The 17,077-nt window shown below is 37.3% G+C and overlaps 1 protein-coding gene across 2 annotated transcripts in view; it reads left to right on the forward strand.

Moving 5' to 3' along the window:
• The window catches only part of ITPRID2 (ITPR interacting domain containing 2), a 36,214-nt gene extending 19,359 nt beyond the window's left edge, over nt 1-16,855 (forward strand). The window contains exons 10-18 of one of the 2 annotated variants that reach the window (XM_054722751.1): nt 1,997-2,085; nt 3,506-4,720; nt 6,570-6,647; nt 6,726-6,853; nt 7,248-7,398; nt 8,457-8,522; nt 9,190-9,654; nt 15,635-15,748; nt 16,749-16,855. In XM_054722751.1, coding sequence (XP_054578726.1) covers nt 1,997-2,085; nt 3,506-4,720; nt 6,570-6,647; nt 6,726-6,853; nt 7,248-7,398; nt 8,457-8,522; nt 9,190-9,654; nt 15,635-15,739 — 2,297 coding nt within the window. In that variant the 3' untranslated portion in view covers nt 15,740-15,748; nt 16,749-16,855. Of the gene's footprint in view, nt 1-1,996; nt 2,086-3,505; nt 4,721-6,569; nt 6,648-6,725; nt 6,854-7,247; nt 7,399-8,456; nt 8,523-9,189; nt 9,655-15,634; nt 15,753-16,748 lie in introns of both variants that reach the window. The other variant, XM_008138499.2, reaches the window with a different exon arrangement.
• Nucleotides 16,856-17,077: the final 222 nt, after the last annotated feature.

Genomic DNA, 17,077 nt, shown 5'->3' on the forward strand with positions numbered 1-17,077 from the left:
TAAAGTGAGCCAGCCTGTAAGATAGATAGGATTATTATTCTGGCTTGCAGAGGAGAGACGTTATTGCTTTCAGAAATAAGCAGGAGCTTGAACCCAGGCCTCTTTGTTCTTCCCTCTGCCCGACACCTGCTCTGAAGGCTGAGCAGTCTACGCTCTGACCTAGCCTGTGTGAACTCAGACAGGCCAACCACAGAGAGGTCAGCTCCGCACAGATTGCTCCACTGCAGATAAAATGGATCTCAGCAGAGAGGACCTGAGCGTGGCTGGGCACTCAGGCTTCCCTGCACTCACTGGCAGCTTTTTTTACTTTATCGAAATCTGGCAGCTTTTGACATTACAGTGATCTTATTCTCAAATCCCAACCAGATAGGCAGTTTCACTTCTAAATCCTTTAGGTCAGGGGTCCTCAAACTTTTTAAACAGGGGGCCAGTTCACTGTCCCTCAGACAGTTGGAGGGCCGGACTGTAGTTTAAAAAAAAACTATGAACAAATTCCTATGCACACTGCACATATCTTATTTTGAAGTAAAAAAACAAAACGGCAAAAACAACCGCATGTGGCCCACGGGCCGTAGTTTGAGGACGCCTGCTTTAGGTGATTGCTTAATTCTGTTGTTGCTTTATGAATATAGTTCTCACTCATTCATTGAGCAAACATTTTTTTTTTTTATTGTTAGCTTCTGCTAGATACTGGGATACAAAGAAGAATAAATAAGGTTCCTGCCTTCAGGAACCTTATAAAAAGGACATACAGACACATAATTTAGGTGATAACTGCTATACCATAAGATGCTAATTGTCTTCTCAATTAATATAATGCATAATGAGTACCTTTGGTAATTAACAGCTTATTCCAGTTCAGTTTCACAATTATTCCAGTTTACCTAGACCTTTCAAGGATATTAGTCAGTTTCTTATATTACATTATGCAGTATTATTAACTTCCAAATGATATTACAGAATTTATTCTAAATTATTAATGAGAAAAAAATTACTCCATTCCATGATACTCTAGGTAAAACTGAGGCTACGCTGGGACATTTTTCAAAGTTAGGCAAACTTTAATTGATTTTGGATTTGATTCAAACATATTGTAGAGTTTTTTATTTCTAGCATTCAAATCTGAAATGAATGTGGATTTGGCAAGCACACTACTTAGCCTGTTGCTCTTGAAGTTCTGCAGAACTTGACTAATCTTATGAAGCGTCTCCCTTATTAGTAGTGATAAAGTCTCTCCCACTGTGGTATTTGTAGTGTGGATGAGCATGTGATTCTGTTTATTGTACTTAGTTGGCCTTTTTACATACTTAATGTGGGTTGGGTTTTTTTAGGTTATATTAACTGGGAATTAGAGGTTTGGGACCAAAAACTAAATAGGGTTTTTATAAGATTAACCATATTATGTACTAGTTGAACCTATTTAACTGAGTTTTATGCAGTTGTTATGAAAAAACTTGTTTCATAACTTACAAATGTTTGCATCATTTAAAACATCAGAGAAGTTTAGATACATGCAAACAAGTTATTTAACTTATTGGCCTTAATTGTATTTTTATTTTCTTATTAGGAAGGTAATAGACATTTTTGTACACTATATTTAAACTTCTAATTTTACCTACTATATATTTAACCTTTATATTTTTACATAGTAGAAATGGTTTATTTGGGGACTTTTATTTTTACGAGAGCCAATATTTTAATTCAAGCAGTTGTCCTCCAAGGATAAGACATTAATTGGACTTACCAAAGTATATTATAATTAGAGTTTAATTAGCAACTGAACATTGAGAATTTCTGATCTGATTCAGTTTTTGTTTGAATTTGATTTAACTCCTGTGCTTTGAAGTCACAATTTTTAATAAGTGGTGCATATTTTTCTAAGACAGAATCAATGTTTGCATATCTTACATCTGTTAGGACTTCACATATGTGTTATAACATTGTTCTCATTGAAGGCATATTTGGCAGTTTTGTATAACTACACTTCTTTTGGTAGATCACCTGTTACGTACTGCCAGTCAGCATTCTGATAGCAGTGGTTTTGCTGAAGACCCAACAGACTGTGTCTCCCATAATCATCTTCAGGTAAAATTTTCTATGCAGTAAGCACTATGATTAACTTCACATTTAGGTGATTTTTTTTTTTAAGTAGCTATCTATGTATTTCAAGATTCAATCTGTGGTATCTTTATTTTTCAAATAACAATAAGAATAAAACATTTTCTGGGATGCAGATGTAATCTAAGTGTTTGGCTACAGATTTTAGGTTTCACTAATTCTTCCTCTCTGACAAATATTTAACAGCAGCAAAAAAAAAAACAACAACAAAAAATTATTTCTTTTTGGACCACCAGTAAATAGGTTATTTTAATCATTATCCTAGCTTGTCTGTTATTTTTCTTATTTTTTTACCATCATTGTGTTTTAGTATTTTCCAATAAGCATTTATTTAATAATCAACATTAAGTGTGGATCCATAGCTTGCTGATTATTATATGACTTTTATGTGAGAGTATGTTAGATAACCCAAGAGTTAAACACATCTTTATTCTCAAGGAACATATAGTCTATGTGTGCAGTACACAGAATTTATGTGAAAAGTGTCTAAAACACCTATACACAAATTTTAAATAAAGTTATATTAATAGTAAAAGAGAACCCCCAAAAGAGCCTTTAGAAACAGCATTGGGGTAGAAATGTAAGAGGAGTGTCTATGGTAACTCTGAAAGAATAATTCAGTGGGCAGAAAAATTGGGAGATGGAGGAGAAACTTTTCAAGGGAAAGCTATGGCCATCAGAGTACAAAGATGAGAATTTGGTTGTTTGGAAATTGCCTAGTTGAGGGAGCAATTCTGATACAGTAAATGAGGCAAAAGTGCGACTGGAGAGTAAATCAATGATAAGGAAGAGAAGATATGAATGTTAACTCTCCTTTCAAATTATGATGATAGCTTAAAGGTGGTAGATTTTTTTTTTTTTTTTTTTTTGTCTTTTTCATATGGCAGTGGCTTAGGGAAGTTTTTAAGGAAGGGCCCTGTGAGAAGAGAGTTGGATGCAGAAAAATATGGGATGAAACTTTAGGGAGGTACCCTCGTCCTGGAGAGGATGTGATCAGAAGGACAGGTTGGAGGGTTTAGTTTTGAAAAAAGAGACACGGTTTCCTTTCAAAACGGAGAGGAGGGAATGATGGAAGAGGTATGGGGAAGTTCGTAGGTGTTGGGGAAGAAAGCTAAGCAGTTTTTGTCCATTTTCTCTGAGTCAGTGTCACGTGTTGCAAGAAAATGAGATGAGTGTTGAAAAAGGAATTTAAGGGTGTAAAGGTTTGGAATAATCTTGGTGAGAAATTGGAGGGATTGCTGACTAGTGTGGTATAAGCAGTTTTGAACAGCACCCGGGTCACAGCAGAGGTGGGAGACCCCAACATATAGATGCATCGTATCTCTGGCATTTCGTTAATGATACTTATTTGAATTTTTCATCCTTCCACCTGTTTTCCTCTCGAAAGGTTCACGAATCGTTGCCAAACATGGGGAGTAGTGCTGATAGTTGTGACAGCGAGACAACAGTCACTTCCTTTGGTGAAAACCTTGCCACGCCAACAGCACAGGACCAGCCTTATTTTAATGAGTCTGAGGAGGAGTCTCTCACGCCTGTTCCCAAGGGAAGCGGGAAGGCAGCAGCAGCTGCTGACAAAAGAAGGTCAGATAGCCAGGATTTCCCCCAGTGCCAGACAGTTGAGAATACAGGAAATGAGGAGTCCACCTGCAGTGCGGGGGATCGCGTTACTGAAGTTACTGAAATGAAAGAGGATTCATCTCCAGCCCAGCCAGAGGGACTGCTGAGGGACGAAAGTGCTGACAGTGACGTGGATAAAAGCATTGAATGTGAATTTGTGCAGTATACCACACACCATATTCTTAAATCACTGGCTTCTATTGAAGCTAAAGGCAGTGAGAAGGGCTCTGAAGCTAAAACTGGGCTTCCCTCTTCTGTGGACAGAGTTACTACAGCTTTGCAAAGAGCTCAAATGAAGATCTGTGGTCTGTCTAATCAAAGAGCAGGGCGTAGCTTGATAAAATCAAAAGACCTGTTAAAACAGAGGTACTTACTTGCCAAAGCTGGCTATCCTCTAAGAAGGTCTCAGTCTTTACCAACCACCTTACTGAGCCCTGTGAGGGTTGTGTCCTCTGTCAATGTTCGATTGTCCCCGGGAAAAGAGACCAGGTGCAGTCCACCCTCCTTCACCTACAAGTACACGCCTGAAGAGGAACAGAAATTAGAAGATGAGGCGGTGGAGCATGATGGTCAGTCCGTGGTCACATCCACTATTTTCATCTCTCCGTCCTCTGGGAAGAAAGATGCAGAAGCCTCTCCGAGGGAGGCGAGCCAGTCAGAGGAGTGTCTTCATCCAAGGACTCCCACCTGTTCCCTCTATGCTCCAGCACCTATATCTCAGTCCACCTGCTCCCTTCACTCGCTTCACTCCGAGTGGCAGGAACGGCCCCTCTGTGAGCACATGAGGACTCTGAGCGCTCGCAGTGTCCCCAACATATCCGGTGCCACCTGCAGTGCCTTCACGCCCTCTCTCGGGTGTTCTTACTCGCACAGACACGCTGCCTACCCTTACCGATCGGGCTCTGTGAACCCTCCTTCTGCCATCGAAATGCAGTTGCGAAGAGTATTGCATGATATTAGAAACTCGCTGCAGAATCTTTCACAGGTATGAGAAAAAGTGTATCTTTTTATTTATTTTATTGATCTGAGCACCTCTTAATTCACTGAGAGGCTAAGACGCATTAGGCATGAACCTCCTCGTCTTCATTGTCTTCCGTGTCTACACTTAATCTGTACCTGCTCTCCTCCTCTACTCTTTCCTCCTGTCTCAGAATCGGCTCTAACTAACACTGACCAAGGTTAATTTCTCTGCTCATAAAGTCCCTTCTAAAAAAGAGATTTTGTCCATTAACGTCCTTCCTTATGCCTCTGCTCCATTGTTTTTGTCTTAGGTTGTCCTGTTATTTAAAAAACCTTCCCTCTCAAGTACTTTCTCTCCTTCTCTCTGCCAGTGGACAGTGCTCACCACCTCTTCTTTCTAAGTGTGCGTGCCCTTGGCCTGAGTGTCGCCGTGTGCTCTGCTTCTGCTCGTAGCTCTCTGACTAAGCTTTCCCCTTCACCTACTGACTCCTGAGGCTGGTCTCCGGGCGCAGCGTTAGTCTGCTTCCACTGGGTTCAAAGACCGAAACTACCCCAGAAAAGGAAAAAAATCAGGTAAACTGTGAATTTGAATTAAAATAGTCTTATGTGTCTTGTCACTTAAAGAACTATTAGTGGGCGGGAAATAATTCCCCCCTAAAAAACTCTGAAAAGAAGTAAATTGTCCTCAGGTTTGCCTTTCCTATTTCACATTTCCTTTCTGTATCTCTTTCTGAACTACTTACATTCAGACAGTTAAGGAAATGAAGAAAACGACTGTAATGCAAGGATCAGAGGGTTCAGCAAGGCGTCAGGAGGCCTAGGATGTGCATAGTAGATCTCTCACCATGATGACTGTAGACAGGAAGCCACTTTGAAAGTAAAAACTAAAGTTGTGACTTTTCAAGTTATGTAGTAATGTGCCTTCTCCAAATGATTTTCAGCCTAACCAGAAATGTGGGTGTTTGTCTTCCTGTGTACAAAATGTAGTTCTGTCTGTGAGTGAGACATTTAACCTTTCAACTGGAATTGTGTGAAACTGGGGATTCCCAGGGCCCTGTCTCCCTGTGGCTTTCTTTCTAGGCCAGCTTGTTCTACCCTAGGTGTGGCCTTCTCTCAGATGTCCCTTCAGTAACTAGCTAATTAATTTCCACTCCCACCTCAGTAGACAGATGCTCTTCATGACCTGGACTCTGCCTGTATCTCCAGACTTACTCCTTACGTGTGAGCTCCAGCCGGTACTGGACTGCATGCCGGCCCCTACATAGTTGTGTCAGCTCTCAGCACCGTTGAGGTTGTGTACTCCCCTAGTCTGGATTTTTGTATGTTTCTATCATAACACTCCCCTCCACCCCAGTAGTATAATTTTTTAAGTTCTCTTTTCTTTCTTTCTTACCTTATGAGAACACTAAAAGGCTGGGAATGCCTTTTATCTTTTTTCTTCACTGCCTATAATAGTGACGGATAGCAGATGCTCAGACGTCTGAGAATGAGTGATGATGGATTGCTACTCTCTCCATTCAAGTAAATAGTTGTGTTATTTCAGAGTAACACTTGTTATTTCTTCTGTGAGTTTTGTTTTTCCACTTTCTTAAGGCAAGAGGGAAGTCCTGTAAGACATGGATGAGCTGTCTGTGTTCCTTTGCTTCAGCCTCATTCCAAATACACTGACTTAGTCCTGGAACAGATGGGAGTAGTAGGTAGAATGAGGGACTGATTGATTTGGCTCTTGCTCCCAATATGCAGTTTTGTTTTTATTATTTTTGCCTCAAAGAGAAAGACATGAAGGCCTCAAATTCATAGTTCTAATACTTCAAATAAATCGGGAACAGTCCCTTTGACATTGGTTTGTAACCATCCTTTCACTTTCTTTGAAGCACCCTATGACGAGAGGACCTGATCTTGCTGCTGCTTCATACAGTCCTCAGAAATCATCTGTTCTACCTCTTTATGAAGTAAGTTCTTACTGAAATCACGGTGTGCAAAATAACCGCTATGATTTAGAAGTGTAATTTTGTTATGTTGTATTTTAGAATACTTTTCAGGAGCTCCAAGTAATGAGGCGGAGCCTGAATTTGTTTAGAACGCAAATGATGGACTTAGAATTGGCGATGCTGCGTCAACAAACCATGGTTTATCATCATATGACTGAGGAGGAAAGGTAAAAGTTCATTTTGTCTTAATGTGACTCAAAATTTTTTCGGTTCTAAAGAGCATTGCCAACTTTTCTCTTTAAAGCCAGGTTTTATTTCTACGGCTGCGTACTCTTTACCTATTTTGTGAGCCATTGTAAATAAAATTCCTAAGTACACTTCCCTGCTTTCAATGCGTTAAGGAAGGTAGTGGCTGTCACCTGTTTTCAGTGTTTGGGATATTTGTGAGGAAGGCTAGAGAGAGAAAGAACAGTTGTCCCGGTGGTCACACCTGTTGGCATTTGCTGTTGCGCCAGTTTCTAGAACTTGGAATTTCACTGCCTTCTGATAGCTGGTGAGAGAATGGTGACTGAATCCCCAGACTGCTTTATTCAGACGTTGTGCCGGCCCCCCTACCGTTAGGTATGAAGTGGATCAGCTCCAGAGTTTGCGAAATTCAGTCCGAATGGAACTTGAAGACCTGGAACTGCAGCTGGAGGAACGTCTGCTGGGCCTGGAGGAGCAGCTGCGCGCGAGGCACATTCCCTCTCCCTTCCGCTCCTCCGCACTGATGGTAGGTACCCGGGCATTGTCAGTAGCTCTAGTAAGGATTTGCTTATAGTCTTCCATATAATTTCAGATAAATGCCTTAACTTAACACTTATTTTAATGGCATTAGAAGCATGGAGTATGTTTAAGGAATCTTCCCCAAATTAGTTGAATGTACACATTGTGATTACTTTCTTAAATAGTATATTTAGAAATACATTGAAAACTTTTCATCATAATTTTTAATAATAGAAAATAAGCAGCAATACAAAAGTTTAGGGGTTTTAAAGGAAAGTGATAGTGGGTTAATCTCTGACATTTAGCTTTTAGTTACTGCATGCGATTGTAAAGAACACAAATATGTATTCCACTCCGTTTTTTTTTTCCCCCTTTCTTGCCTTTGAATAACTACTTTCTTTAAGCTTTTTCTTTATTTTGGATCCTTTTCTATTCTTTTTTTTTTTTTTTTTTTAAGGAATCACATGAGGTCTTTGTAACGGCAAAAAATGTATACAACAAAGAATTAAAAGAGTCACTTTATATTTATAAAAGTACCACTTTTTATACTTCTCATGTTCCTTTCTATGAAATTTGTACTTCAAAAGTTGTAGTCTTATTTTTGCTGATACCTTTGCAGTTGTAGAATATATTGCGTTGAAATGCTGAAATAGTGAACTTTTCTCTGTTACCGGAACAACATATTTGATTTGTTATAAATAAGTGGATGATTACCACACACACACACACACACACACACGCATATGTGCACATACGGTAAAGTCAATAGAATAGGAATGTGTATGTACACATATGAAAGAATAGCATAGAATAAGAATATTCTATATCATTGATGAATATCTCTTTCTATAAAAGGTTTTGATTTATTCTGAGAAATGTGTGTTGGTGACAACAGTGTGATGTATACACTTTCAATCGCAGTAGCACATTTTATAGATTCCCATGACAGTTGAGGGTAACATAAAGGAATGCATTAGAGTAATAATTAGCTAATTTATTTTATTATAAAACAGTTGCAGTTTGAAAAAAAACATGTAAATATATATATTGTTCTTACTTTTTCAGGGAATGTGTGGCAGTAGAAGCGCTGATAACTTGTCATGCCCTTCTCCATTGAATGTAATGGAACCAGTAAGCCTCTCTCCTTTTAAATCACGGGGGAAGGGAATGATAGAACATTTCAAAAACATACAACTTTCCTAGTGTAGATGAAATACTTTCTAAACACAGAATTAGATGAGTTATTTAAATTGATTGGAAGTGACTTTGGGACTTCTGAAAGTCCCTTGCTACCTTAGGCCACTAGGAAGCCAGTTAATTGCATAACTGATTTATCTTTGTGGCCTCCAGGAGATAATGCATTATAAAAACGTTTAATTTATACTCCAGGGTAAATGTTCTTTTACAGTCTGATTCCATGTCCTTTAGGTAATTGGATCTCTAAGGAAACTACTTTTTGAGCAAAAGTCTGATTTTTAGCATACATTAAACAAATTAGTTTAGCGATTTTGCTTTTCACTAGTTACTCTTCCTTATTAGTCATTTGGACAACCATATGGTGACAAGTAAAATTTCATCCCACTAGTTATTCTAGTTACACATTTTATGGCTTGATCTCACTAAGAATTTAAATTTTCTTTGCTATTGTTGCAAATGAAATTAAGTAGCTACTAAATGAATGAGTTAGAATCATGCCTTACAAGTTAAATGACTTTTGGCAATATAGCTAGGACTTTAGTTTTTTTAACCAGTGATCTTAATTTCAAGAGAGAATAATTATAATTTTTCTGATCTCCAGGTCACTGAATTGATGCGGGAACAGTCATACCTAAAGTCTGAATTGGGCCTGGGACTTGGAGAAATGAGATTTGACATTCCTCCTGGAGAAAGCTCAGAATCTGTTTTCTCCCAAGCAACATCAGAGTCATCTTCTGCATGTTCTAGTCCCTTTCATCCTAATAGAAGAACTGGAGTACCTTCTGGTGACTCAGCGCGCAAACCCAAGACTCATCGGGTACCAAGCAAGAAAGTATTCAGAGCATCAGTGGCCCTAACACCAACTGCTCCTTCTAGAACAGGCTCTGTGCATTCGCCTCCAGAAGTGGAAAGTTCTGAGGAAGTTGGTGCAGCTGAAGAACCTTTAGAGGCTGTAGGACCTAAATCTGAAGTGGAAGAAGGGTATGGAAAAATCCCATTGATGCCAGCTGCTGAGGAAATGCATAAAAATGTAGAGCAAGATGAATTGCAGCAAGTCATACGGGAGGTGAGTAAAATCCATGCTTAATTTATTTGGTGATATATGCTGGAGGAGGTTTTATTTAAACATTATTTCTAAGATATTCCTTTGATTCACTGTATTCAGTAATTTTCATAGAGCTTTTAAATTAACCTTCCCTTTGGTCCATCTTATATCAATTAAAATATTTTTGTAATATCTGTAGTGGCATTTCTATAAATCTCATACTACGGTGTGGAATAATTGCAATTCTGTATTATTCACTCTGGTGAAGAAGGTGCGTTTAGAGTTTGAAATAGATAAACATGTGACATGCTCTTTAGATCTTTTTCTGCATTTGTAAAATGAGAGATTACAATTTAGGTCTCTTCCAGGATATTATGTCATTTTTATAATGTCAATTTACATGGGAAAGTGGTGTTGTGACTTTAATAAGTATAAATAATTTGGTCTGTTTGGTTTAGTGGGTGGAGAAATATAGAAATTATATGAGTTGCTCAAAGATAGAAATACAGAATGAAAAGGTTTATCCTGAATTTGACAGTGGTCAAACCTAAAGCATTTAACCATAGTTCTAGTAACCAAAAGGACCACAAAAAATGAACTTTTACCTTTCCTCCTCAGTCATATGATGATAAACCATGGTTTGTTGACGCAGCATCACCAATTCTAAGTCCATCATTTGCGTTCTAAACAAATTCAGGCTCCGCCTCATTACTTGGAGCTCCTGAAAAGTATTCTAAAATACAACATAACAAAATTACACTTCTAAATCATAGAGGTTATTTTGTACACAGTGATTTCAGTAAGAACTTACTTCATAAAGAGGTAGAACAGATGATTTCTGAGGACTGTATGGAGCAGCAGCAAGATCAGGTCCTCTCGTCATAGGGTGCTTCAAAGAAAGTGAAAGGATGGTTACAAACCAATGTCAAAGTGACTATTCCCGATTTATTAGAAAATTAACAGAATACCTGTTTTTGGCACTAGGATCAGGTAGTAAGAAAGAATTGTATATATATTTTAAAAAGGAGCCCTAGCTAGTTTTGATTAGTGGTTAGAGCATCGGCATGCAGACTAAAGGGTCCCGGGTTTGATTCCAGTTAAGGGCACATGCCTAGGTTGTGGGCTCAATCCCCAGTAGGAGGCTTGCAGGAGGCAGCCGTTCAATAATTCTCTCTCATCGTTGATGTTTCTATCTCTCTCTTCTCCCTTCCTCTCTGAAATCAATAAAAATATACCGTATTTTCCGGCGTATAAGACGACTGGGCGTATAAGATTTTCCTGGGTTAAAAAGTTCTTATATGCCGGAAAATATGGTACACACACACACACACACACACACACACACCGTATTTTCCGGCGTATAAGACAACTTTTTAAACCTAGGAAAATCTTATATGCCCAGTCGTCTTATACGCCGGAAAATACGGCATTTAAAAAACAACAAACAAAAAAAGGGAGATCAAGTTGTTTCCTAATTCAGTCATGTTTGAGACAAACGCACAAATTCAGAATAAGCATTATAGCAGGAGAGACTGGATGTATATAATTTCTTTTCCTGACATGAGGTAACATATTAAAGTTTGAAAGATCTTAATTCTATAAAGTTATTTGTCTTACAGATATAGTTATTTTTATAAGTTGGTTGTGGCCAACTAGCATTTATCAAGCTCTGTATGTGCAACTTTCTCAGGTCTGACTGATTATCACCTATTCTTATTTGTATGTTTCATGTCAAAGATCAATTTTTGAGTGAAATTAAGTAATTATTTTTCTTCACACTAGTATTTGTTAACTAAGGAAGTGAGTTTTAAGGTACTTTTTTCCACCTTAGAAATGTGATATTTTTGCTCCCTTTAGCTTGTTTTGGTTTGAAAGTTCTCCTTTATATTACTAATTTGTTACAAATACTCCCTTACTGCACATTTGGGTCCTCATTTTAAAAGTCATTAATGGATGGCCTGATGTGTGCTGTATAATTTCTTAGGAGTAAGTGATTCCTAGACGAGAGCATTGATCTTAGACTCAGAGCATAGCCTGTAGGAAGTTGGTGGTGTTCTCTTGGTTCTAGAGAATTACTTAAACATCTATAAGAACCTCCCATGGAATGTAGAAGATTTTATAATTTGAAGATATTTAAACTGACATGCAAGGCAAATGCTTCAAAACGATTCAGAATTTGTTATTAAAACTGTTACTTAGATACTCCCTAAGTCAGAATTTGGCATGTTTGGAGGAAATTGGGCTTAACATTTATCCTTTTACTGTCTACCAAAAAAACAAAAAAGCAACTTACTAAACAAAATGCATAGATCAAACAGTGTGAAAGAGGAATATTGGTGTATTTAAGAAAATAAACTGCCCTGGCCCGTGTGGCTCCATTGGTTGGGCGTCATCCCATGCACCGAAAGGTTGCTAGTTGGATTCTCGGTCAGGGCAGGTGCCCAGGTTTTGGGCTTGATGCCTGGTGGGGTGTGTGCAGGAGGCAGCCATTCCCAATCGATGTTACACTCACACACCGATGTTTCTTTTTTCTCCTTCCCTGTCTCTCTAAATATCAATAAGCTACTTTAAAAAGAAAAACCATTTTGAAGCACTTTAATTTCAAACCCATACACTTTTCACCTAAATACACTTGGTACTGAATTCCAATTTTTTTTAAAGCTTATTGGTTTAGGTACCAAGAAAGTTAAATTAGATTCTGTCTTCCAGTAAATTCTGGGCCCCTCACCCATTAACAAAGCCACTACTCAGGAAACAAGCTGTAAGCTTGTGTTGAACAGTTTTGCAGATGAGGATTAAGCATGTTTGGCAGACACTTCCAGGGAAGTTTTCTTCCGGCACTCCTGGGTGCATGGAAACAATGATGTCTGTCAGGCCTTTGTTTCCATCGTTTCGCCATATCTGAAGTTTTTAAAACGAGTGCTTTCATTACTTATAATGTGTTAATACCGTGGAATTCTTCTTTTGAAGGACAGCATAGGAAGTCCTTTCAAACAAATGTTTAATATGCTCATCCAGTAACTAAGCTTTTGTCAGATTGAAGATACCCCTTATCTGTGCAGATTGTGTATGTTGTAATGGGGGGAAAGTACACTCTCCTGGCATTTTCCCTGGTGCTCCATGATGTATGTAGTCCGTAGCCTGAAACTGTTTATTTGCTTTTCTTTTAAGTAAATAAATAAATAAAAAGATTACTGAATAGAATGAGTGAACATGTGCCCACAGTAGCAAATGCAACAGAATTAAACGTCAAAAGCGTAAACATAGATTGCTTTGTGTTTAGAGAGTTGTTCTTCGTTTATTAAGTTCCTAGGCGTGATTCATGCCTTTTGCTATCTTCACTACAGTTCACCTGGCATGCTTTAAACATGTATTTTGGTAAATCCCCAACTTGACTGTGTTCTTATTATAACGTGTATTAGTGATCTTTTGATATAACGTCTGCCATGAAGTTCGCACACAGTAGATGCATGTTAAATGGATGCGTTGCCCCACACTTGAGACTGGCTGTCAGTCTGTTTATATTGCCAGGGAGCGTGCCTTTCTTAATCTCCAGTAACCTGTCTTCAGCCTGCCTCACTTTTTGGAAATTGTGCTCATAAAGGCAACTTGACCACTCATCCCAGTGTTTTCTCACTCCTAACCCTTCCAACCTCTCTGTAACATGGAGGATTTTAGAAATAATTTATTTGTCTGTACATTAATTCTTTCAATAAATTGTTAAAGACATTTGATTGTTTTCAGTGCTAGTCTGTAGTCCCTTTTTTCCCTACTTTCTGTTTCCTTTGTGTGTGATATGGTCTCTCACTCTTGCGCTCTTTCCCTGTCTCTCTCCCTCTGACTCTCTCGCTCTGTCATTGATTCATTCAAACATTTATTGAGCACTTATTTTATGCCAGGATACATTGATAAATGAGACCCAACCCTGCCCCTGAAGTAGCTCATAATAAACACTTTCCATTTGACCTCACCCTTTCTATTCTAATTTCCCAATTTCCACTCCCTAGCAGGAACTAGCTTCTCAGCCAGGCTCCTTGTGGCCTGCACCCTCTTATCCAGGGTGCTCTTGCTACAGTTTTCTATTCTGTCTTCTGAAATCACCCTTCCTTTTTCATGATCTGCTACATTAAAGTCCGCCGTTCTCTGAGATGTTTTTTATTTTCTCCTCTTCTAGCCCAAAGTGGTCTCTCATTTTTCAAAATTTGTTCTGTTCTTATGTCATTAATGAATTAACAGATTACTTTTCCTGGTAGTATTTTAGGAAACAATATTGATTGTGTGCCCATCTAGATAATGACATCCTTGATGATGGAGACTTTTATGCTTTACTCCGGTAATGCCTATACTCCCCAGATACGCTGGCACACCTTTTTGGTTTGTAAATAATACTCTTTGACAAGTTTGTCTTCTGAATGTTGAAGAAGGACAAGATTTAATAAAATTGCATTATTGCATTAGACAAGGGAACTGGAAAGACTCTGCTGCTCATTGTCTCCTGTAAATACAGGTGTGCAGTGGTTTTGATTCAGCACACATTGTGTTTGTGCTTGCATATTGTGGCTAAGAGATTCTGGTTTTCATAATATTTGTGTCTTACATGTATTTGTTTAAAAAAATGAATCTGAAATGCTATGAACTTCAAAAACTTTTGGTGATGTTTAAAGTTCAGAATATTGGTAGAAAATAGAATGAGAAGCTCATATTTATTTGGATATATTCCTGTGAAGATGGTTGGTAGCTATGGAGCATTTGTTTCTATGTATTGTGCATGTACCAGATTTAAAAATATATATTATATATATTTTTTAATTGATTTCAGAGAGAAAGGGAGAGGGAGAGAGATAGAACCATCAATGAAGGAGAATCATTGTTTGGCTGCCTCCTGCACACCCCCTACTGAGCCCACAATCCAGGCATTTGCCCTTACCACCAACCACTCATGAGCCACACTGGCCGGGCTGTACCAGTTTTGCATGACAGATTAATGCAGAGCTATTTTTGGAAAGACTTCAATTGGAATGAGTTCAGGATGTACTTAGAAACATTTTAGGAAATAGATCAGGCTGACAGGAAACTGTGGAAATGTAGAATTTTTAAAAGCTGGGTGAGAGTGTCTCCAGTGCTAATTTAGGAAGGCATTATCAGTTTATTTCAGGAAATACACATTTAAAGTCTTTACAGAGGGCTATTTGGAGGTGATGCTCTATCATAAGAGAGAAAAAGGCACGGATAGGCATGTGTAGTGTTTAGGCATCTGGAGAAGAAAATCTTGATGAAATTGTCATTGTCATAGTTTTATTTGCCCTTTCCACTAATAAAAGAGATGTATATCTTTTTTTGAAGCTAAAGTTTTAGACAGGTGAAAAACATACCATACAACTAAAGAAAAAATTATTTTTTTAGAGTTTATGGTCATTTATTTTCATGTTTTAGAGTAATCTGTGCTAAATGATCATTTCTTTCCACTTAAAATATGCGTGTTACATTTAGAACAATATATCACTTCTTTAGATACTCCATTTTCAGACCATATACTGTATATTGTTTTGCCATTAATGGACTTTCATAACAATGAGAACACTTGAGCATCCTGCTGACTACGATACAAAGGTGGACGGACATTAATCAGAAACATAAAAGTGAATCTAACATTTAATCACTTCTTCCAGGTTATCTTGTGTCATGAAGCAAATTATTTAAAAGACATTTTTTAATCTATAAAATAACATTTTTTAATGTTCTCAACTTAAGAAATGTGATATTTTGTGATGTAGTTGTCTGAATTTTGGTCGACCAGACCTAGAAGTCGGGTCTGAGTTAGAGGGGAGATGAATGTGATTGCCCTCTCCCTCCGTATTGCATCAAGTTTCACATGAATGTTGCCGCTTTCTTTATGGTTTAGGCGATTACAGAAATGAAATGCTATTTACGTTTTTTTGAAAACAAGAAATGGATGACAGTTACATTGCCAAATTCTTATTTTCGTCTGTTTCTGTTCTAGATTAAAGAGTCTATTGTTGGGGAAATCAGACGGGAAATTGTGAGTGGACTTCTGGCAGCAGTGTCTTCAAGTAAAGCATCAAATTCTAAGCAAGATAGTCATTAAATGGAATTAGTAGGTAAATTTACTGATGTTCTTTGTTTAGGTAAATGTAAAGTAGTTTTTAATGCTTTGTTTTCTTAGTACACAGGTCTGCTTCTCTAAGAAATTTTAATTTTTAGAATGTATGTACTATATTATCCTACAATGTAAAAGCTGCATACAGCCCCTTTTGAAATGTAGTCAAAATCTTATAATACTAACCTCCAAGGGATTGTTACACAGAGTGGGACAGAAGTAACTTTACAATTGTCCATATGGAAAATAATACAAGATTTACCTCTGTGTTTACCATACTCACAACTGTAAACCTACTTTCACCCCATCCTGTATTATGTCATTTTACTGAAATTTCATTATAGTAAACAAATTCTGGAATTGGGGAAATCAGGACCTTCAAACCTGAGTCTTATTTTAATTCATTGGTTCTAATGGTATTTCAGATGTACAATTTATGGACCACGATTTTAAGAATTAATCACAAATTCTTAGTATCTTTCTCAATTTTTGCCCTTTAAAGAAATATTTCCCATAGTTCCATACCTAGTCATGTCTTAATATATAGAATTGTTTCATGTGTTTTAAGTATTAAAAGGAAGAACTTTAATTTTGTCTCATAACTCTAGTTACATTTTATAAAATATATATTAATAGTAATACTCGAATGCCAAAGTCAGTAATACAATTCAGTATAATAATGCCAGAACTAAAAATATTCATTCAGTAGAATGTGAGAAACAAATATATAATTTGAAAAAATATGTAAAAATATATAAATATTTATAATATAAAATATAAGTATATAATATAAAAGTAATTTTCAGCTGTAGAAAATAGGAAAAATAGTTCCATAAACTATTTCATAAAATAACTAACAGGGCCTTTTTCAAAGCCAGGGATAAAAGAATTAGCTCTCAGGAAGATGTATAGCGATCACACATTCTCATTTCACTTTTAAATAACCTCTTAGTAATAATATTTGAAAGATTTTGATGTTCTCTTTTTCTTTTCCAAGGTTGGCATGGATCATATTAACCGAGTGATGTTGGAGTTAGGATATACACTGGTGGAGGTGTTACTTGTGCTTCAGAAGATACTTGCTGCTGAGCTGGGCTGCTGTATACAGTGTACAATGTTTATTTCTTCTATGCATATCTTTTTAAAAAACATACATAGAAACTTAGGCACTTTGCTGACTTTATTTCTCTCCTAAACTGTAGCTATTCAAAAAACCTAATATTTATTTGTATGTCAATATTTTCCAATGGATTCCCTATGTAGAATTAATTTTAAAACTTGAAAACTTCCAGATTTAACCAACATATAAATAACATATTTCTTTAG

Source organism: Eptesicus fuscus, chromosome 11 (assembly GCF_027574615.1).
Source record: "Eptesicus fuscus isolate TK198812 chromosome 11, DD_ASM_mEF_20220401, whole genome shotgun sequence".
Lineage (NCBI taxonomy): Eukaryota > Metazoa > Chordata > Mammalia > Chiroptera > Vespertilionidae > Eptesicus > Eptesicus fuscus.